Consider the following 24633-nt stretch of genomic DNA (forward strand, 5'->3'; position numbering starts at 1 on the left):
TCATACATCGGCTAATTTTGGCATGTATAACTATAAAGAGCCTTGCATTGTGTATTCCAAGTCTATGGGGGTTACTTATTTCCATTTTGTCATAAATAGTGTGACAGGTTAGACCAAAGTTTCTCTGCTGGGGGGACTCCCCCCAGGGGACACTTGGCAGTGTGGAGACATATTTTTGGTTGCTGCAGCTTGGGGATGGGTGCTACCCAAATCTGGTGCAAATAGGCCACGGATGCTGCTGCCAGCCTACAATGAACAGAAGAGCCCTCACCACAAGGAATTCTTCTGTCAAATTGGTTGATAGTGCCTAGGCTGAGATCCTGGATTCCAGTGATTCACAGTGGGTCATCACTGCAGGGAGATAATAGTGGCTCAGTTTGCACCACAAAAGAGCAGATTTGGGAATGGGAGAAAGAGATAAGGTCGGTTCATTTACTAACTGGTCATTCATAGGTTTGCTATTGATATAGTGATTGTGCCAGAGAGGAAAGGTGAGGAAAACAATATGAGGATGTTCCTTTGGAGAAAAGGAGGAAACAAGGAGTAGAGGCAAGGTAAATATGCTGGGGGCTGAGCTGCAGCATGCACAGGAGGGATCTGAGCTATGCAGATCCAAAGGCAGGGCCAGAGGGGGGAGAGAGCAAATGATGTTCTCAGACGTCTCACCAAGTAGGGACAGGAACATGAGTGTGCATGTGTGGATTGGTGAGGCCGAGAAGCTTGCATTGCTTTCAAGTGGCTCTGCTGGCCTGGGAATAGGTGCTGGCTTTGTTTTTCCAGTAACAGCCTTTTCTGTTTCCAGCAGTCCTATGCACCAGCTCCCCACCCCATGGCTCCTCCCAGCCCCAGCACAAACAGCAGCAGCAACCACAGCAGCAGCAACAGCAGCGGGGAACAGTTGAGTAAAACCAACCTGTACATTCGAGGCCTCCCACCAGGCACCACTGACCAGGACCTAATCAAGCTGTGCCAACCGTAAGTGCACCCCTGTTCTCTGCGCCGTTTCCAACCACATCTTTGCCTGCGTGGACGTGTCCATATAAGGCCTGGTTTCACACCCTCTGTACCCCAGGAAGGAAGACTGCTGCACCAGTGGGACTTATGTTTGAGATCTGAGTCCAGTTTATTTTCGGGAATGGAGTTTGTTTGCCTTTTATTTTAGAAATGGAGGTTCTACATAGTGATACTGGCTGATGTGCATGTATTGACCAGGAAGATACTGAACAACCATTGAGTTGGGTTCTCATACCTTGTGGCTTTTGGATTCTCATATCTTGTGGCTTATGGGATCTCAGACCTTATGGCTAGTGTGTTCTCACATCTTGTGGCTGGTGGGTTCTCACACCTATGGCTGTTGGGTTCTTACCCTGTGTGACTGGTGGAGTCATTGATGAACCTCATGAAAAAAATTGCTTTATTGTAATTATTATTATTATTATTATTGAGAGCTATTAGTGACCGGAATTGCAAAAAGTCAGAAGGGGTAGACTTCAGGATGGTCACCTGCTGTGTTGCAAAGCTTTTCTGGTCAGTTCTTAGGTGGTAAGTATAAGTTTAGTCTGGACCAGTTAATTGAAAAATTGTAAGGCTAATCCTCTAGTTTCCTTGAAAACATCTACTTCCAAGTCCTTCCATGGCCAAAAACTTCACTCACCAAGTAGTTTTATATTTCCTAGGAAGTATGGTAGTGATTAAATGCCCTTCCAAAAGATTTTCATTAATCTATTATCTACCAACTTTCATGTTATCAACACTCTGTGCAAATCAATTAAACATATTTAAGTTTACACTCCAAACAAGATGAATAATGGATAATAAACTAAAAATCATAGACCTGGATTTTTAAATTGCTGACTGATTATTTTAAGAGTAATATCAGTACAGCTATTTGTTATTTGATTGTGCCTTAGCTGGATATTTTTTAATTGGGGAAAACTATTACTCAACTTTTCTTTTTCTCTTTTGCAATGCTTTTATAAGAAGGTCGAGAGGATATTTATTTTGTAAAATTTCCAACCTCTAAAACATTGGAAGAGGAAAACAAGGCAAATAGTATTTATTTTCCTTTGTTCTGGTTTTTAAGATTGGGAACAAATTTCAAAACAACAGGAAGTGGCAGATAAACTAAAACACAAATGCATAACTATATAATCAGTTGACAAGGCAATATGTAGATTAGCATGGAGGCACTCTGCTGCTATTGACTGTCTTGATTTGTGAAAGAGGTAAGACAGAAAATTGAGAAATAAATATTTATTTGAAAGCAGTTTTTTTTTTTTAAAAAGAAAGATGCCAGAGCTAAGACATACAAATGTGTTACGTTCTGGTCTATGAAATGTTAAAAGTTGGATAACTTCCCTGGTGGCTCAGCAGGTTCAGTATCCTATTTTGTCACTGCTGTGGCTCAGGTTTGATCCCTGGTCTGGGAAATTCTGCATGTTGAGGGAATGATCAAAAAAAAAAAATGTTGAGGATGAGAATTGGAAGGTAAATCATTCAACTTTTTTTAATTTTTCTACTCTTAGAAACATCTAAACAATTTTGGAAAGTAAAGTCTTTGAAAATGTGAAGGAAGATGGACTTTATGTTAGAAGCTTCAGATGAAGTATCTCCTGTAACGGATAGTGATGGGAAAAAGCAGATAGCTACTATCTTTGATTTGTGTATGAATCCTATTCATAAAAAAATAGAGTTGGGGATTAAGGAAAGATGCTTTCCCACTGTTCTCTACTACTCAGAGAGCCTGCTGAAACAGAGATTTGGGGTCCCAAGAGATTATGATTCTCTAGGTCCAGAGCGGAGACAGATATTGTGAATTTCATCAGGCTTCATGGTGTTGTTATCCGTCACTGGATTTTTGAGAAGCACTTCTCAAAACCAAACCAACCAACCAAACAAACAAACAAAATGCAACCTGAAAGTTGAGAATTATGTTTTATTCTGCAGATTTTCTAAGGACTTAAGCCCTGGAGGCAGCCTCTCAAATATCTCTGTGGGAAGAGGGACAGCGCCGAAGAGGGAAGGGAGGAGCCAGGATATATAGGAGTTTTTGCAACAAAAAAACAGGTTATCAGAACATCAAAAACATTACTATTAATTAAAGAAAACTAGACATCCCAAGTTAACAAATTTAGCATTTCTCTATGCATGGGAAAATAAAAGAGTCTAGGCTCATTGAGACTGCCTCTTGGATATGCATCTTAACTATCTAGGACCAGTATCCTGGTTTGTTTGTTTGTTTGTTCGTTTGTTTGTTTTCCATCCTGATCCCCTCAGAGTGCACATTTGGGCTGCTACAGTGGCTCATGTCTTGATGGCTGCAACATCCTTGTTGACTGATATGACAGGCAACATTTTCATCCATATTTTTCTACAATAATGTAAAGACCAGTATTTCCAATGCAGAAAGTCTCAGTATGTGATGGTACGTGAGGCAAAATCTCGTGTATTAAAACCTGCTCTGCGACTGTGTGATCTTGTGACAAATCATTTACTGTCTTTGAGCCTTAATCTCCTCTTATAAAAGAGTGGGTTGTGTTTGATTATTTCTACGTTTCCCTGTAGTACCAGTGGTGGGCTACATCTGCCTCTGACTGGAGCACTAGAGCCAACTGCTAAATGTTCAGGAATTCTGTGAGATCTGTTACAGATTCAGTATCTTGAAATTGGCCATGGGGGCACTATTTACATCACAGGAATCAGCAAGCCCTATAAATGAGGGCTTTTAAAATTCTATATATTTTTTTGTAGTGGTGGTTTATGAATGTACCACTGATGTAGACTTATACTTTGAATTTTTGGGTCAGTGTCCATTTCTGCAAAGAATATTGCCAGGAATTTATAAATGGAAAGTGTTACCTAAAAGTCTGTGTTGGCATTTTTAACTCAGGAAAGAGATTTAGTGACACAAGAACCCTATTTTTGAGGGAAAAAATGGTTTCTGTGTGTTCCTTCTGTGCATTTGAGAAATTTAAAGTATGCGAAGGGTACAGAGGGTCATGGTTACTTGTTCGTATTAATTTTTGCTGGATAATAAGATCTGGCTCATGCTATTGTTATTGTAAAAACCCTTTTTGGTTCTTCAGTTACAGAAGCAGTCTGGACCTGGGGTTTATTGCTTAGATTTGTTTTCCTGGAGAATCTTAGAGAGCTAATGTGGCAACATCATGTAGAGTAAATAGCTGTGCACTGAGTTTTGGGTTTCACTCTTGGCTGTGCCATCAACTGGGTATGTGGCCCTAGACAACTGACTTGTCTGCTCTTAACTTCAGTTTCCCCATATATAATATGTGTTTGTACATGATCATTTAAGATTTTTTTTTTTTCACAGTACAATTCTTATATTTCATTGAGGCCATCATGAGTTAGTAGTAAAACCTACTCTGGGCCACCTTTTCTATCTTTCATCAATCTCTTTTCCAGTATTGGCAGGGCCATGCCTGAACTGATGCAGCTGTGTGAGTTTGACCTGATTGCACAGGATGCATTTGTTAAAAGACCATTGAAGGTCATTTGCAAAATTCTGGTTTCCTGTCTTGCAGTGGTGGTCTCTTAGTGTGCTCCTTGCTATCTTAAGTGAGCAGTCGTCTAAAGATTCAAATAATTTTGCATTCCTGTTACTCACCCAACACTTGAAAATAATTTTACCTATAAGATAGATAATATTTTGGGGTTTAAATGAAGTCACCATCAGGATAATTGTCATTGTCATTCCTATGAAATTATAAGAAGTTTTAGAGTTACTATTTCCTTATAGGAAATGCGACATTTGCTAATATTCATAGTAATGAAATAATAGAAAACAGAGATACATAAAAAAGGCATAGACATATCAAATTATCTGATATTAGAATACAATATCCATATAAATGCTGATGAACAGCAAGAAAATGGTATTAAAAGGAAAGAAATAGCATTATTTCTCATATATAATCAAATAAAATTCTTTAAAAAATTTTATTAGTTAACTTACAATGTTGTGTTAGTTTCAGGTTTACAGCAAAGTGAATCAGTTACACACACACACATACACACACACATATACATCCATTCTTTTTCAGATTCTTTTCCCATATTGGTTATTATCAAATTCTTATTAAGATATTTCATTCCCATTTATCATCAAAGCTCCTATGTTTGTATCATGAGTAAAATCAAAGAAGAGAAGGCAAGGTTGAAGCATAGACATGAAGAATGATTTTACTCTGTGGAAGTCTCTCTAGTTTACCTATATTTTGGGTGAATACACTGCATCATGCGTCTTGTAGGAAATACTGTAGTTAAAGACCTTGTAATGTTTTTATCTTGAGAAATCTCAAAGAACTTTACTGTGGTCTCAATCAAGAAATGTTCATAGAGTACCTAGGCTACATGCCAAGGTATGTGCTGAAGATTCCATGGTGGGTAAATTGAGACAAAGGTCTTGCTTCAGCAGAGAGCATATTCTTACAGGAAAAATGCAAATCAATGAAATGAGCATATAATTTGATATAAAATTGCAGCTACAAATGCAAGCAAAGAGAGGAGCATGGAACTAAGGTATTTGTAACATGGGATTAGACCTCATTAGGGCAATAAGCCAAGGAATCTCTGAACAGAGATCAGAAGGAGGAATAGTTTAACTAGAGGAGGAAGGAAGGGAAGAGGCTTATAGGCAGAAGCGACTTCCTATGTGCAGAACCAAGGGCTGGAAGGAGCACAGCAAGGGAGAGGGGCTGAGGAAGTGTCAATGTGGTAGGGGAGAGGAGTATGGCACAGCAGGAGTGGAAAACATGGAGGCGGTAAGGTGATCCCTTTGTATGTCATGTTAGGAGCTTTGAACAATGGAGGAAATCATTGAATTGTCACACACAGGGAGGTGACACAGTCAGATATTTGTTTCAAAAAGATAACTGACTGCTGAGTAGAAAAGATCCTATAAGATAAGGGAATGGGGTAGGATAAGAATAAACTGGTAGAAGAATAACTTCTTCAGAGAAGAAGTCAGAGAAGAGGAGTGAGAATTAATATTTGAAGGTGGTAGAAAAATGACGTGTGGTAAAAGATGTCCTTTTTCATATGCATGTATTTGTCTTTTAAAAAACAAGGGCTTGAGAGACAACCAAAAAACAAAACACTTAAAGAAGCAGCAAAGTAGCACAGAATAGGACCCAAGTCAGCTATTTTTATTTAATTTCTTTTTCTTACCTTATCATGAATGGATCATCACTGCAATATTTAAAGCACTTAAGGCAAATAGAGTGAAAACTAAACATTCAATTGATTATACAATTGATTATACAGGGGATGGGTTATCAGTTGGAGACTTATGGGTGGAATACTTGGGTTTTATACCATTTATGCATATCTCAAGAGGAAGATATAGAAGTGAGGGAAGATAAATTTGGCTTAATAAAAACAGAGGAGCATTGCAACTTTTGGGGGGCCAACTATAATTTTAATAGTGTAATGATTTTTCACATATTCAACTCTATTTCCTTCTTCAAAGAAATTGTTAACTTCTCTTAAACAAATCTCAACATCCCCTTGAAACACATTGAGATTACTCTTAAAAAATGAAGCCATGTATTTTTGATGGAAAGTAAAATCATTAATGTTTTTATGTTTTTGACATCTACCTTTTATCTAACTGTTCTCCTAACTCATAAAATTTAAGTAGTATAATGCTTTCAGAAAGCCCTGCTTTGAGATTGCTTCCACTTCCATGTGGTTAATCTGGAATTAATGCCAGCATCCTGTTGATACAGAGCAGATTGTTCTGTTATAAAGTGAACATGCCACGGCCAAGGCTGCTTGAAGCAGAATGAAGGACAAGCAGGGAAACTTTTGGGTAGATCCACATGTATTTCCAATCATCACTGGAAGACCAGGAAGTCAGCTGACCTCCCCTTCAATTTTCTGGGTAAATGTTTTCCTTTCTCAAGCTCTGTCACCCCAGCTTTGCTCCCTTTAAGATGAAGCTGTAAATGTCACTTTAACATTTAACAAGAGAGGAGAAACTCCCATAGTGAAAAGCCAGGGGACAAAGTAGGAGTGTTTGTGCCCAAGCTCATCTCCCTGACTTTGACCCAACCCTGTTGGATGTTGCGTTAAGGTGTGTGCTGAATGCTGAGTAGTGAGAGCAGATTCAAGTGCATCTGGGCTCTGAGTGCAGGGTGCATACCACAGGGTGTCAGACAGTTTTGACAAATGCACTGACACAATCCAACCTTTTATCAATTTAAAAGTAACCTTGTCACAGTAATATGTCAAACCATTCAGATACAACTAAAGGAAAACAAGTCATTACCCACTCCAGAGGAACCAAGTAAATAAGAAAAGTGTGACTGGACATTTTTTTTGAGTTCTTTCTTACCATGTCAATGAAGATTTAAAAGTTCCCTTTAATAAGGCCTGGGGAAATTTATTAGTGGCTTTTTCCTGCCAGTTGGACTCAAATTACATGGCTGCTCTAGCGGTATCATATATCTGTGTGGAGGCAGGTGTGAGGAGGAAGTGAATTTGAGGCTCTTTGAACCCTGCCTTTGTGGAATTTAAAAGAAAAAGCACTTTTAAGGCCCAAACTAGATGCCTGACTTCATTGAGTCAGCAGAGATCTAACACTTTGTTCCATATATTAATTCAGGTTTAGATACAGTATATTACTCAAGTATGTCTTATAAACCACACCAAGTATTTGGTTTGTAATTAATAATTATCATGAGTAACACATTGCTCTATTTAAACCAATTGTTAACATTTATCATGTATTATATCCTCTGTACTCTTCTGAGTTTTTATAGTACCTTATTAAATTTTCAAAACAACCCTAAAGAGGAGTTCCCATCGTGGCACAGTGGAAACATACCCAACTAGGTTGTGGGTTCGATCCCTAGCCTTGCTCAGCAGGTCAAAGATCCGGCATTGCTCTGAGCTGTGGTGTAGGTCACAGATGCATGTGGCTCAGATCTGGTATTGCCATGGCTGTGGTGTAGGCTGGCGAATACAGCTCCAATTAGACCCCTGGCCTGGGAACTTCCATTTGCTGTGGGTGCAGCCCTGAAAGACAAAAAGACAAAAACAAAAACAAAAACAAAAACCAAGCCTATAGAATGGAAACAATGATTACTGAGTAATAGTTGAATAAACTGAGGCACAAAAATATTTAGGGGCTTGTCCACGTTCATACAGCCAGCAGGATTCAAAACCCAGCTCTGACTTCAAAGCCCTTATTATTCATAACCACTAAAACATTCATTTAATGAAAAGGGTAGCCTAAATCATGAGTTCTTAAATCCGTGGCTGTCTGGGAGAATCCCTTGACAAGCTTTAAAAAATACTGACGCCTGGGGAATTCTCCTGTGGTGTAGTATATTAGGGATCTGCCACTGTCAATGCAGCAGCTTGGGTCTCTGCTGTGTCACAGTTTAAATCCCTGGACTGGGAACTTTCACATGCTTCAGGTACAGTCAAAAAAGAATGCTAATGTCTGGATCTCACTCTCAGGGATTCTGATTTAGCTACTATGGGGTCAGTTTAGACACTGAGAAGTTTCAAAACCTGCTTAGGCAATTCTACATGTAGCAAAAATTTGAGAATCTCTGGAGTAAATATTGCCACACTAATCAGAAAACATAAGTTAATCCTCTGTTTCAAAACAAAACAAAACAAAACAAAACAAGGAGTTCCCATCATGGCTCAGTGAAAACGAATCTGACCAGCATCCATGAGGATGCAGGTTCAATCCCTGGCCTTGCTCAGTGGGTTAAGGATCCGGCATTGGAGTGAGTTGTGATGTAGGTCATAGACGAAGCTCGGATCCTACGTTGCTGTGCCTGTGGTATAGGCCAGAGTCTACAGCTCTGATTTGACCCCTAGCCTGGGAACCTCCATATGATGCAAGTGTGGCCTGAAAAAGACAAAAAAAATTAATCCTCTGTTTTAACCTTCCTACTCTGACTTTCAGAGAATCTAGAAATTTCACAGAATCTACCAACTTACTTTCAATACTTAAAACTAAATTTTATTTTACTTTAAATGATTTTTGTTCTTTTCCATTATAGCTGGTTTAGTATTCTGTCAGTTTTCTACTGTACAGCAAGGTGACCCAGTCAAACATACATGTATATGTTCTTTTTCTCACATCATCATGCTCTATCATAAGTGACTAGATATATTTCCCAGTGCTATACAGCAGGATCTCATTGCTTATCCATCCCAAAGGCAATAGTTTACATCGATTACCCCCAAATTCCCAGCCCATCCCACTCCCTCCCCTCCCCCTTGGCAACCACAAGTCTGTTCTCTATGTCCATGAGTTTCTTTTCTGTGGAAAGGTTCATTTGTGGGGTATGTTAGATTCCACATATAAGTAATATTATATGGTATTTGTCTTTCTCTTTCTGTCCTACTTCATACAGTATGAGAGTCTCTAATTCATCCATGTTGCTGCAAATGGCATCAACTTGTTTTTTTATGGCTGAGTAGTATTCCATTGTGTATATATGGAAATACTACCACATCTTCTTAAACCATTCATCTGCCAATGGACATTTAATTTGTTTCCATGTCTTGGCTATTGTGAATAGTGCTGCAATGAACATACAGACTCATGTGTCTTTTTCAAGGAAAGTTTTGTCCAGATATATGCCCAAGAGTGGGATTACTGGGTCATATGATAGTTCTATATATAGTTTTCTAAGTACCTCCATACTGTTTTCCATAGTGGTTGTACCAGCTTACATTCCCACCAATAGTGCAGGAGGCTTTCCTTTTCTCCACACCCTCTCCAGCATTTGTTATTTGTGCACTTATTAATAATGGTCATTCTGACTGGTGTGAGGTGGTACCTCACAGTAGTTTTGATTTTCATTTCTCTAATAATCAGTGATATTGAGCATTTTTTCAGGTGCTTGTTGGGCATCTGTTTATCTTCTTTGAAGAAATGTCTGTTCAGGTCTTTTGCCCATTTTTCCATTGAGTGGTTGGCTTTTTTGCTGTTGAGTTGTATAAGTTGTTTGTGTATTTTAGAGATTAAACCCTTGTCAGATGCATCGTTTGAAACTATTTTCTCCCCTTCTGTAAGTTGTCTTTTTTTTTTTTTTTTTTTTTTATGGTTTCCTTTGCTGTGCAAAGCTTGTCAGTTCAATTAGGTCCCATTGGTTTAGTTTGCTTTTATTTCTAATACCTTAGGAGACTGACCTGATAAAACACTTGTAAGGTTGATGTCAGAGAATGTAAAACTAAATTTTATTAAGATATTTTAGGATTAATTGGATTTTTTAATCACAAAATTAGATTTATAGATTAGGCCCATGAAAAATCAAGCTGTGAAATAGGTACCCAAAAGTACTTATTGTGCATATGCACCCTGTGGTATATGGAATGATTAGCCAACAGGAAACTGTTGTATAGCACAGGGAACTCTACTTAATATTCTGTGATAGTCAATGTGGAAAAGAATCTGAAAAATAATGGATGTGTGAATATGTATAACTGAATCATTTTGTTTTACAGCAGAAATTGTTACAACATTGTAAATCAAATATATTTCAATAAAACTTTAAAAAAATGGAAAAAAATCTAAGTACTTTGGAGTTCCCATTGTGGCTCAGCAGATTAAAAAGCTGACATTGTCTTTGTGAGGACACAGGTTCAATCCCTTGCCTTGCTCAGTGGGTTAAGGATCTGGCATTGCAGTGGCCGTGGCTTAGGCCTGCAGTTGAAGCTCTACTTGACCATTAGCCTGGAAACTTCCATATGCTGCAAGTGTGGCCATAAAAAGAAAAAAAAAATTTTTTTTGAAAAAAAAAAAAAATAGGAGTTCCTGGCTTAGCGGTAATGAACCTGACTTGTATCCATGAGGACATGGATTCAATCCCCAGCTTCACTCAGTGGGTTAAGGATCTGGCAATGCTGTGAGCTGTTGTGTAGGTCACAGACATGGCTCAGATCCTGCATTGCTGTGGCTGTGGTGTAGGCTGGCAGTTTCAGCTCCAATTCGACCCCTGGCCTGGAAACCTCCATATGCCACAGATGTGGCCCTAAAAAGACAAATAAAATAAAATGAAATATAAAATTACTTTAAATAATATACTCTCCCTTTGTGGCACTGCGGAAATGAATCTGACTAGGAACCATGACGTTGCATGTTCGATCCCTGGCTTCTCTCAGTGGGTTAAGCATCTGGTGTTGCCTTGAGCTCTGGTGTAGGTTGCAGATGTGGCTCGGATCCTACTTTGCTGCGGCTGTGGCATAGGCCAGAAGCTGTAGCTCTGGCTTGACCTCTAGCCTGGGAAGCTCCGTATGCCCATGTGCAGCCCTAAAAAGCAAAAAAAAAAAATATATATATATATATATATATATATATATATATACACATATATATACACACTATATATATATACACACATATATATATACACACATATATATATACTCTCCTTCACATAATTTTTATAAGTCAAGCATTTCTTCAACATCTCAGTTTTTAATAATGTTTGTATTTAATTGATGATTAAGCAAGAAATTCTTCCTATTTTGACTCGTGTTATTAAATTTTTATATATATTTAATTTTTTCTTGTTGGCCTATAGTCTGCTAAACAGAAGATTATGGATTGTTAAAAAGTCATCAGCTTTTTGCAGCATTTGGGGGGAATCTGGGAATTATTGTCTCACTGATTCATTGACTATCCATTCGTTATTGTTTTCATTACTTTGGATGAAGAAGATTCTGATGAATTTCTGTGATTTATTTGAGAAGATATATAAGTTGGAAATAAAAGATAGTATTTTTGCCTATTTATACTGCATGTAGAGAAGAGAAAAAACAAACAAACAAAAATGAAACCATTGAAAGCACCAGTTAAATTATTATGTTGATAGTAGCACAAAAATGCCAGATGTGCCAAGTCAAGTCTTAGAGGTCTGGAGAAGTGGAATTCCAGGCAGATATTTTGCAAAGTGCTTGAAATTTTCAAGGACTTAGAAATTAAGGGCAGGACTCTGGCAAGTTCAGATGAGATCTTGGTTTTCAATTTGCCCAATGATCGTCTAATTGCTAAATACAGCTGACTCTTTTTAATACTTACTTTATTTGATCTCTTTGTTACTTGACCCTATTGACTTCACTTTTATTCTAGAAATTTTCTTTCCCCTTGCCTGGTATACTCCTCTTTCCTGAGTCTCCTCCCAGGGTTTTTCCTTCCAGCTTCTCTTCCACTATCTGCCTCTTCAGTATTTTGGCATTTTCAGAATTTAGACTTCCTCTCCTCTCACCACATAAACTCTCTGCTCCCTTCCACTTAAATAACTTCAGCTGTTAGGATGAATATTTAATGCGTATCTCCAGACCATGGAGATATATTTCTTTTAGTCCTAGATCCATATCTTGTTATTCCTTGTACAATTCAAAATTGTCTCCTAAGAGCTATCAAAGTCATGATCCAAAAAGGATTATTCCTAGAGTTCCTGTCGTGGCACAGTGGTTAACGAATCCGACTAGGAACCATGAGGTTGCGGGTTCAGTCCCTGGCCTTGCTCAGTGGGTTAAGGATCTGGCGTTGCCGTGAGCTGTGGTGTAGGTTGCAGATGTGGCTCGGATCCCATGTTGCTGTGGCTCTGGTGTAGGCCGGTGGCTACAGCTCCGATTCAACCCCTGGTCTGGGAACCTCCATATGCCGCGAGAGCGGCCCTAGAAATGGCAAAAAGACAAAAAAAAAAAAAAAAAAAAAAAAAAAAGGATTATTCCTAGGCTTTTCCCTTCTTCAATGTTCCCTTTCTCTATGAATGACACCGTCACCCATCCAGTCATACAAACAAATCATCTGTGATCACTCCTTTCCTCAACCCAGAAACCATTTCCAAGGTAAATAGATTTCAACTGCTAGTCTCTTTATTTCACTAGTGCCATAATTTATTTATTCATTAATTCCAAAATATTTATTGAATGTCATCTCTGTGCCAAGCACTGAAGATAACTTAAGATCTGGTGAATCTCTGCATAGAACTTGCATTCTAATAGGAAGAGATAATATATGGGTGAATGAATAAAGAAGAAAACATCAGAATATGCCACCAAAAGGAGGTATTTCAACTTCCTGTCATTGTAAGTAATGACAGGGAGGTTACTGTGAACTGTGGAACCTTTTTGCAGTGAGATTTAAATTTCAGGATGGAACCAGGCATATAATATTCAGGAGGAATGCTGTTAGAGATAAACACGAGAGCTTGTACAAAATCCCACAGGTAGAAATTAACTCCATGTTTTCGAGTAACATAAGGAAGGTCAGAATTGCAAAAGAATAATGAATAAGGGGAAGTTGGAAGGTAAAAGATGGAGTACAAAATGTATACAAGGACCAAATCAATATAGCTTTATAAGCCAGAGTATGGAGATTGGATTTTATCCTAATTGTTTTTTTTTTTTTTTTTTTTTTTTAAGAAAAGTTATCCTGGCTACTCTGTAAAGAGTGAATTTTAGGGAGTATGGGAAAAGCAAGTAAATGAGTAAGGATGCCATTGTGGAATTCCAGGAAGGTGATGTCAGTGGCTTGAATTAGGATCATAGTGATTAGATAGATGTGATGGATTTGGAGACAGTTTTTATAGAAGTGACTGATGAACTGGAGATGACTGGAGGGTTAAATGAAAGAGAAAGGAATAATTCTCAGGTTTTGGCTTTAGAACCTACAAATACAGTAATTAGTAAAATTAAGATTATGGAAGGGGCAGTTTTGAGGGGAGAGAAATCAAGTGTTCTTAGTTTTGCTATTTTTGAGATGCTATTAGACATCTAAAATGAGATACAGGTTAATAGCTTAACATATAAGAGGTTTCAAAGCAGAGGTTAAAGACACAGATTGCAAGTCATAAGCATTATAGATAGATTTTAACATGTTGTGGTAATAAGATAATATATGCCTAATATTCTAAAAATTTTACATGTAAGTACTTCATATTACCTGTGTTAATTCATCTATACTTTGTTATAACCTTCATTTTATAGGTTAAAAAACACTGACCCAGATGTTAAGTGACTTACTTGAGGTTACGTAGATGGCCATTGGCAAGTCCAGAGTTTAAAGTAAGGAGTCTGGCTTGAGTCTCTTCTCTTAGCCATGATTCATATATAGGGTGTTTGCATAGCAAAAAAGAGGAGTGGTCATACGACTCGACATCCTAAGAGAAGGAGAAGCCAACAAAGGAACTTAAAAAGGAACCAGTGAAATAGAGGAAACCAGGAAAGCAGGAGAGTGTGGTGTTAAAGAAGGTCAGGAAGAAAGTATCTCAAGAATGCAGAATGATCAAATGTGTTGAATACTATTGAGAACTTAAGGAATGTACAAATAGAGAAGTTACATTTGGCTTTGGCTTTGCTAAGGACATTGGCAAGCTTGACAAGGATAGTCTTTGTAGGCGGTAAAAGCTGGAAGCCATTTGTTGGGCCTTTCTTTAGGACTTAATAGTCCTTCCAAGTGGAAATGCCTTTTCTTTGTGCCCAAACTCTACATAAAGTGTCATTATTTTCCCACCAACTTTCTGGTTGTTTTCTCTCTCTCTATCTCCCTCTCTCATATTTCTATTTCTTTAACTCTTTTTCATTCTTCCATCCCACCTTCCTTAGATGTAAGCATTTTTTTTTTTTTTTTTTTTTCACTTTTTAGGGCCGCACCTGTGGCTTATGGAGGTTCCCAGGCTAGGGGACAAAATGGAGCTACAGCCACCAGCTTAAAGCACAACTATAGCAACACAGGATCCAAGCCGTGTGTGCAACCTACACCACAGCTCACAGCAACACCAGATCCTTAACCCACTGAGCAAGGCCAGGCATCGGACCGGCAACTTCATGGTTCCTGGTTGGATTCATTTCTGCTGTGCCATGACGGGAACTCCTAGATATAAGCTTTTGAAGACAGATTTATGTTGTTCATTTTTGCAGCCCCAGTGCTTTGTACAGTTCCAGTTCTCTCCTGGTATTTAAGGGGTAACTGATAAATATTCATTTATTGACTACCTGAATCACCAGTAATATCAAATGATTTTATTGTATTGAGTCATAAAACTTGTTTCAGGTAGAATTTGAGTTTATAGTGTTAGATAAAGGAAACAAGGTTTTAACTTAGATATTGAATTCAAAGTTGTACTACTAGAATGAAAAAAGAAAGGTTTTCGATATAGTGGTTTTTTTACTGTGTAGATCCCAAGGAGATTTCTGGAGGGAAGGATAACCAGGCCACATGTATTTAAGGAATCAAATAAGGATCAATACTTTGACTACTCACTCAATATTGCTACTGAGACAGGAAATAACCATTTATTTGAGTCTGAGCTATTAGGTTTCGGCTGTCAAACAGATCACAGTGTGCCAACTGACTGCAAATTCCATAGCTAATGCAGAATAATTTAGGCTCACAGAATGGTTTTTGCTGAAAATTTTTGGCTCTGGAATTTTTCTACAGATTGATTTTTTCAACCAATGACTACTGAAGCCACAATATTATAGACTATCAAAAAACAAAAACAAAAACAAAAAACAACACTGACCATATCTGTGAATTTTTCATATTAAAAATGAGAGCTTTTAATCAGAAAATTGATGAGTGTGATTTGTATACATTATTTAATCATATGATTGTGAATAAGTTATAGTTATAATTTTAGTTGAATTAAATTATAGTTGATTTACAATATGATATTAGCTTCAAGCATACAACATAATGATTTAATATTTTCATAGATTATAATCAATTTAAAGTTTGTTCTAAAATATTGGCTGTATTCCTTGCACCGTACAATATATCTTTGTATCTTATTAATTTTATGCATAGTGGACTATACCTCTTAGATTTTAACCATATCCTGCCCCCCTCCTTCCTTTCTTCTCCCCACTGGTAACCTTTAGTTTTCTCTCTACATCTGTGAATTTATTACTGTTTTTTGATAGACATTCCTTTGTTTTATTTTTTAGATTCCACATGTTAGTGATAACATAGAGAAATTTTCTTTTTCTGTCTGATTTATGTCACTTATGCACACCCATGTTGTTAAAAACAGCAAAATTTATTTTTTAAGGCTGAGTAATATTCCACTGAATATATATCACAACTTCTTTATCCATTCATCTATTGATGGACATGTAGACTACTCCCATGTCTTGCTTATTGTAAATAATGTTGTTGTGAACATCAGAGTTATATATCTTTTCAAATTAGTGTTTTAATTTTCTTCTGATAAATACCCAAGAATGGACTTGCTTGATCACATGGTAGTTATATTTTTAGTTTTTTAAGGAACTTCCATGCTACTTTCCACAGAGACTATACCAATATGCATTCCCACCAACAGGGCAAAAATGTTCTCTTTTCTCACATTCACCAACTTTTTCTTTGGGGTATTTTTGTCAATAGACATTATGACAGGTATGAAGTGGTATCTCATTGTGGTTTTGATTTGCAGTTACATGATGATCCTTGACACTGAGCATCTTTTCATGTGCCTATTGGCCATCTGTATGTCTTCATAAACTATTTGTTTAGGTCTTCTGCCCATTTTTAATGTCAAGTTATTTGTTGTTACTTAGTATGAGCTATTTGCGTAATTTAGATATTAACCCCTTATCACATATATCATTTGTAAATATTTTCTCCCATTAAGTAAGTAGTAGTTCATTTTGTCAATAGTTTCCTTTGCTGTGAAAAAAGCTTTTAAGTTTAATTAAGTCCTATTTTTAACTTTTTGCTTTGGTTTTCTTCCTTTGGGGAGACAGATCCAAAAAAAACCTGCTAAGTTATATTGAAAAAGTATTCTGTATATGTTTTCTTCTAGGAATTTTATGGTTTCTGGTATTACATTTACTTTAATCCATTTTGAGTATATGTTTGTATATGGTATGAGAATATGTTATCATTTCATTCTGTTACATGTAGCTGTCCAGTATTCCCAGCACCACTTATTGAGTAGATTGTATTTTCTTCATTGCATATTTTTGCCTCCTTTCTTGTAGATTTATTCACCATATGTAAGTAGATTTACTTTTGGACTCTCTACTCTATTACTTTGATCTATATACCATACCATTTTGATTACTTTTAGCTTTCTAGTATAGTCTGAAAGCAGGGAGTAACTTTGTTCTCCATCTTTTTTTTTCCCCACTCAAGATTGCTTTGGCCATTTGTGATCTTTTGTGGTTCTATATAAATTTTAGGATTATTAGTGCCAGTTTGTGAAAAATATCATGGATATTTTGATAGAGATTACATTAAATCTGTATATTGCTTTGGGTAGTATGGACTTTTTTTTTTTTTTTTTTTTTTTTTTTTTGTCTTTTGTCTTTTGTTGTTGTTGTTGTTGCTATTTCTTGGGCCGCTCCCGCGGCATATGGAGGTTCCCAGGCTAGGGGTTGAATCGGAGCTGTAGCCACCGGCCTACGCCAGAGCCACAGCAACGCGGGATCCGAGCCACGTCTGCAACCTACACCACAGCTCACCGCAACGCCGGATCCTTAACCCACTGAGCAAGGGCAGGGACCGAACCCGCGACCTCATGGTTCCTAGTCGGATTCGTTAACCACTGCGCCACAACGGGAACTCCAGGACTTTTTAACAATATTAATTCTTCTAATCCATGAACTCACAATATCTTTCCATTTTCTTGTATTGACACTGAATTTTTTGTTTTCTCTTTCTGATTATTCATTATTAATTTAGTATTTAGTGTAGAAAGTCAACTGATTTGTATATATTTAATCTTGTATCCTGTAACTTTACTAAATTCATTTATTCATTCTAATAGCTTTTTGGTGAATATTTTGGAATTTTTCTATATATATATATCATGTTATCTACAGTTTTACTTTGTTCCTTCCAATTTCAATGCCTTTTTTTTTTTTTTCTTTTTCTTTTTCTTCTCTGACTGCTGTGGCTAGGGTTTCCAACACTATGTTAAATAGTAGTGGTGAGAGTGGGCATTCTTGTCTTGTTCCTGATTTTAAAGGAAGAGCTTTCAGCTTTTCATCATTGAGTATGATGTTAGCAGTGGGTATGTCATAAATTGCTTTATTGCATAAATATATGTTCCCTCTTTACCAACTCTGATGAAAATTTTGTCATGAATGGATTTTGAATTTTGTGAAATATTTTTTCTGTGTCTATTGAGACAATCTTGTGATTTTTGTTAATGTGGTATAATATGTTATTGATTTGTGGATAAATTACAATTTATTCTTTTTAGGGCTGCATCGGAGGCATATGGAAATTCCCAGGCTAGGGGTCGAATCAGAGCTACAGCTGCTGGCCTACACCACAGCCACAGCAATGCCAGATCCAAGCCACATCTGCAAATGACACCACAGCTCATGGCAATGCTGGATGCTTAACCCACTGAGCAAGGCCAGGGATCAAACCCACATCCTCATGGATGCTAGTAGGGTTTTTAATACACTAATCCACAATGAGAATTCCTACAATTTATTCTTAAAAATAAAATTCTATAAAAATTTGCTTTATTTTTTTATCTGTTATCAGATTCATTATATAACTAACAATATGGTGTCTCTTGACTAATGAGGATTGTATTTTACATTTAAAATATGCTCCATTGCTTCTCGGCCTTTTGGCTAAGATCAAGTGTAGTATCTGTTCTTATCAGTTTAAAATATGCTCCAGGGGAGTTCCTGTCATGGTTCAATGGTAACAAACCCAACTAGTATCCATGAGGATGAGGGTTTGATCCCTGGCCTCACTCAATGAGTTAAGGATCTGGTTTTGCTGTGGCTGTGGTGTAGGCTGGCAGCTGCAGCTCCGATTTGACCTCTAGCCTGAGAACTTCTATATGGTGTGGGTGTGGCCCTAAAAAAAAGCCTAAATAAATAAATATGCTACTGAAAATTTCTTAGAGGTTCATTGTTTTAATTTTAAATTGACATTATTTGAGAGCAAAATTAAATGTAATCATTGTAAGTCTAGGGTTTGATAAGTTCTAACAAATATATGCCTTTAAGTAGCCACCACAACAATCAAGATATAAAAGATTTCTATCATCCCGAAAGCATCTTGAAAATACAATCAATATACTAAGAAGTTCACAATTTAAAACCACCTTACATAAGAAAGCAAGAAGGCAGTAACTTACCATGAGAGTGGCAGAGAAATTTCAGCAGGTTTTGTGTTCTGATTAACCATTTACAGATTGTATAAACTTGGTGAAGTCATGTAGCTCATCTGGGCATCCTAGTGCCTGATACATGTTAAATCCTTAATAAATACTCATTATTATTACTCACTTATGCAAAGTAAAAACCATTATTTTAATTTATATCTATATAAAACAATACTAAATTAAGTAGAGTCACTTGTAATTTTAAGGATTCTGTGTTCAAACAAAGCACATATTTTTATTTTTATATTATTCCTATCTTATTTATCTCTATGTACCATAAGTTCTCGTGTCATCCTATCGTATTCTGTTAAATCATTGCTATCCATCGTGCTGTGGTACAGTCATACTATAAACATTCACAGTATCAGTATAAATACATACAATTTAGGCTCTATCTAAAAAATTAAAAATAAAAATAGTGCAAAATAAAATTTTTAAAAAACATAGTGCTTAAATATGGTACAATTATATTCTTTAACAATAAAATGGAAGTTTGGGGATTGAATTGATGCCAAGCATTTTTGTTCTTCAGTATAATTAAATTGTTTAAAATGTATTTGATCATCTTAATGTGTGAATGTTGGTGATCTGCTGATATCACTGAGATTTTATTGCTGAATCAGTAGATTGAGTTGGTTTTAGCTTGAGTCAATTCTTTTTTTTTTTTTCTTTTCTTTTCTTTTCTTTTTTTTTTTTTTTTTTAGGGCCACACTCATGGCATTTGGAAATTCCCAGGCTAGGGGTCAAATGGGAGCTGCAGCTGCCGGCCTATACCACAGCCACAGCAATGCGGGATCAAAGCCTTGTCTGTGACCTACACCACAGCTCATGGCCGTACTGGATCCTTATCCCATTGAGTGAGTCCAAGGATCTAACCCACATCCTCACGGATCCTAGTCAGGATCGTTAACCACTAAGCCATGAAGGGAACTTCCTTAAATCAATTCTCACCTAAGTTTTCTTCCAGAGTATATTTTCAAAAAATGTTTCCTCTGCTTCTATTAAACACTTTCATAAGATAGCTCTTTTGTGTTGTTTACTATAAATTTCTATTTATTTAAATAATTACTCTAGATTTAGAATCAGGGAAATAGCCACTTAATTAATAACAATTGTGTAAATATTCTCTTAATAGATTCAATATTAACTGTCTAAATTCAGTTGCATTTCTGGAGTTCCCGTCGTGGCGCAGTGGTTAACGAATCCGACTAGGAACCATGAGGTTGCGGGTTCGGTCCCTGCCCTTGCTCAGGGGGTTAACGATCCGACGTTGCCGTGAGCTGTGGTGTAGGTTGCAGACGCGGCTCGGATGCCGCGTTGCTGTGGCTCTGGCGTAGGCCGGTGGCTACAGCTGCGATTCGACCCCTAGCCTGGGAACCTCCATATGCCGCGGGAGCGGCCCAAGAAATAGCAGCAACAACAACAACAATAAATAAATAAATAAATAAATAAATAAATAAATAAATAAATTCAGTTGCATTTCAAACTTGGTTTAGGTTAAGTTCTTTCTCAGAAAATCCAGAACCTATGGTTCCAGTTCTCTGTACAGATCACCTTTTTCTCTCTACATCATTATGGAGACCACTCCAGGTTCAACTCTCGTTTGAACTTTATTAACTGTGCATCCTTGGACAAGTTACACTACCTCTCTATTCCTCAGTTTCTCTTTCTATGAAATGGATATTGTAATTGTACTTCTCTTTTAGAGTTGTTAAGAGAATTAAATGAAAGCACTAAAATCAGGCCTGGCTTGGAGTGAACACACAGTATTATGCTTACAAGAACTTTCCTAATACAAACTCAAGTTAGTTTGCTCCCAAGCTGAATGTTCTGTGTGAAGCTCGTGGTCATTTTGTTAAAATGATTTCTAGCTCTGTGCTGAAATTATGTATCCCAACTTACCACGGCCAGTCCGGTTGAGCTCTGGAGTTCTGTGATTCTTTACTTGTGGCCTTTATCTGTGTAAACACAACTGCCTTCATTCTTCAGGACACAGAGCTTGGTGGTTGGTAATGACTGCCCTTGTTTTCAAAGACTGAGCCTCACATTGACTTGTGACCTGCAAAACTGAGCCTTGCTGATTCTTGCACAGGAATCTTGGGAAAGCAACCAAGTTTAAGATTAAAAAAAAAGTAGAACTCTTTCACTGATTCATGCTTCAACATCCCAGGGCAAGCCGGGTACATAATCTCTGGCTGGTTTGCATGTCTCAACATAGAACTGGGGCTGAATCTCACAGTGAACTCCGTGAGCGTTACAATTACCTGCGTGCTTTATTGGATAAAGTGTCCTTAGGAGACTTTCATGACCACAAACCAGAAAAAGGCCCTAAGCTGTTCAAGTAGGAACTAGAAGCGAGGTTATCAGAGAACCATAAGAGGCTCCCCCAGTTTCAAAATTTAAAAGAGGTGTCATCTGGCACTAATAATGAGTGACACCTCTGAGAGAAGGAAGGAGGCATTATTTCCAGGGATCGTTTTTATCTGAGTGGAAAGTGATTTGCTGTGGGCCTTTTATGTCAGGATCATTTTGTCTGAGCAGAAAGTGATTTGCTGTGGGCCTTTGCATAAACAATTCTTGGTTCCCTGCCTCTGTATGTGACTCTGTTTTCTTTAATTCTAAAGCACAAGGGTAGTATTTATTAGGTTACAACATCACGCTAATTTTGGGGACCACGGATGCATTCACATCCATAGCATGTTTGAATTCCATTGCAGTGACCGACAATGACAGTGAGACTGATCTCAATGCATGTCTGTACCAGATATTCTGCAGGCACTCTACAGGAAGAATAACCAGCTCTTTCTGGCTCATCAAGACTTCCCCAGCTTTAGCATGAAAGACCCTCATCCTGGGAACCCCCAGTTCCAGGCAGACTGGGTCTCTCTCTACATGGATTATTTCATTTAATGACCAACCTCTTCCATTACCAAGAGCTACTGTTCTTGTCTTTCGCTATTAAGGGAGTTGAGATACAGAGAAGTAAAGTTACTTTCTGAAGCTTCCAGAACCACAGACACATCCTAACATTGGTTAAGCGGGAACTCAGACTCAGGCGGAGAGCCAGCTCTCTCATTCTTTACCTTACTCTAGGTAGGTGTTGGGATAAACATGTAAGTTGTGGAAACCAGACTGTTTTCACCAAAACTTGGCTTAGAACTTGGGTACTTCAATCTGTATGAATGCAAGAGGAATACAATTTCTATACCACTGTTTGGTGACAGCAAACCATATTGCAAACTCCAGAAATACCTGACAGCAAACCATATTGCAAACTCCAGAAGGACTTTCTGAGCCACTGGAGAAAACTGACTAATGACTTGCAAAATTCTGCCAAAACAACTTACCTATACTGTACAGTCGTGTAGTGCCTTGCATAGTAACTACTTAAGAAATAGTGTTGAGTGTCTCAGTTTGGGGGAAAAAAATACTTTGGCAAAATGTTTTCTGTTTATGTGAAGTTTCCTTTTCCCTTCTTAAAAAAAAAAGGCACAGAGAATACATCAGACAAGTTATGATAACATACGTGAAAATATCAAACCATGTTTCAAATGGAAGTTACAATCTCCTGGCTCTCATTGTTATATAAATGCCCTTTGACAGAGCTTTATTCCTTCTATCATTCCCTGCCTATGTGAACTATAAATGTTCTGAGGAGGGTAAGATAATAGTTCCCCAACTTTCAAATTTAGAAAAGCAGTCAAATAATAAAAGGGAGTCAGTTAATGCTACCAACTTTTAAATTTACTGAACAATGATACTACATAAAATACCTGCTACTAGTAAATAGTGATTTACTAGCGCATAGATATAGTTAGCATACTTTACCATCACTAGAGTATTTGGTTTTCAAAATTTAATTTTCATACCTAATGGGCCATCATCTTAGTGTAAGATAGGAAAGTTAAGGTTCATCTACACGTATGACCATAATAGGTGTTATGTTGCAAGAACAACTTGACTTCTCTTTTGCCTCCCACGCATTTGTGTTGCATGCCTGTGTGTCAGTTCCAGACACTGTTTGTTCATGAAACATGATACCAACTGCTCAAGAAGTCCCTTTTGTTCCATAGTCATTGTAGAATTTCAATTTCACATCCTTGTGTTGATAGCAATGAGAGCAGCGTCTTTCATGCTATTTCACTCAATTGAGAAATTTCAGGGAAAACTGAGAGACGCTGAGGAACTTGGCCCCCAAGCCAGTGCCAAGAATGGGACAAGCTGCAGCAGGCCAGCAAAACCAGCATGCTCCAGAAGGTTGGGGGGGGGGTGGTGCATCTCAGGGTGCTCACCCCCACCCGGGAATTCCCAACTGGCCAGGAGGGAGCGGTTAGTGAATGGAGGTGAAAGGTGTACCCTGAGACCAGGAAAATGTGGTTAAGGATTGTCCACCACTATGGTGACTGAAAACATGGAGACAGAGTCACCTCCTAGCTCTGTCGCCAAAAAACTCCATGGCCCTGGTAAGTAACTTTACCCACCTAAGCCTCAGTTGCACTATAATTGTATGACCTTCCAGGCTTCTTCAGTTATAAAACACAATAATTTGACTTCCAATTCTCTGAGATCCCTGCTTTCTGCTAGTGACCAATACATACTAGAGTATTAATCAGTCTCAGTGAGTTATCAAGTAGGACATTCAGTGTTACCTGGATTTTAGTGACAGTGGGTTCACCTAAATTCAAAATCCTACATTGTCTCTGCTCATAGAACTGCTTGGTGTTGATGCTAATTGTTGAAACATTGAAGTTACTGCGACGTATTCCTGATCTTTTTGTTCCTGTCTGCCTTGTACATAGAGGTAACTTTGCACCTGATGAAATGTAGATTCCCTAAGCCTAAACCATGGTGAAAAATAGAAAACAAACGAACAAATCAAATTACAAGAGAATAAGGAAAGCATGTATTAAATACACCAAAAAAATAGTGGGGCAAATTGGAAACTTGTGGCTAGTTTTCCAAAGCAAGTACTATGGCCAGGAGCCATCAGCACATAACACACACACAGACAGACACACACGCATACACACGTGTTGCCTATATACTTAGGAACACTTCTATATTTGGAGATAATTCTTTTTCTTCAGAGCAGGGTGGTGTCTTTTTCACAATCCCCAGCATTTAGTTCAATGACCACTACATGCCCAGGTCTCAATCATAATTTGTGGCATGAAATGTTGTTATCTGTTGAGAAATAATTTCCAGGCCCTGTGAATGCTTCTTACATCTTAAACTCTGATCATTAATACCCCTTAGGGCAGAGTGGGAAGAAATGGCTTTCTCAAGAACCAGACTTCACAGAATAACTAATATTTGTTAATACCTGTGTGGGTATTAAAACTACAGGACCAACCTCTTTATAACTGTAGAATACTGAGGAGGTAGTTGGAAGGATGTAGTTGATGGTGAAATGAGAAAGAAATTCTTAGATGATGTTGTTCTTGGTACTTTCAAAAATCAGCGCCAGCTCCCCTCTCTGGGCTCTTTAAAATAAAAA

General features: G+C 37.7%; 1 protein-coding gene and 1 pseudogene across 36 annotated transcripts in view; both read left to right on the plus strand.

Annotated features, from left to right (window-relative positions):
- RBMS3 (RNA binding motif single stranded interacting protein 3) overlaps positions 1 to 24633 on the plus strand; it is a 1488242-nt gene that overhangs the window by 895887 nt on the left and 567722 nt on the right. For 23 of the 36 annotated variants that reach the window (XR_014822551.1, XM_021069971.2, XM_084987319.1 and 20 more), the window contains one exon: positions 803 to 975. Coding sequence is in view for 35 of the 36 variants with exons in the window: in XM_021069971.2 (XP_020925630.2) it covers positions 803 to 975 (173 nt within the window). In the remaining variant the exon portion in view is untranslated. The remainder of the gene's footprint in view (positions 1 to 802; positions 976 to 24633) is intronic. The other 13 variants (XM_021069970.2, XM_084987317.1, XM_084987328.1 and 10 more) reach the window with 1 other exon arrangement.
- On the plus strand, positions 18575 to 18681 carry LOC146397231 (U2 spliceosomal RNA; annotated as a pseudogene).

This window comes from Sus scrofa, chromosome 13 (genome assembly GCF_054392235.1).
Source record: "Sus scrofa isolate SSC_HxYL_T2T_F1_AM1 chromosome 13, Sscrofa_HxYL_maternal_Yorkshire_Landrace_v2.0, whole genome shotgun sequence".
NCBI lineage: Eukaryota > Metazoa > Chordata > Mammalia > Artiodactyla > Suidae > Sus > Sus scrofa.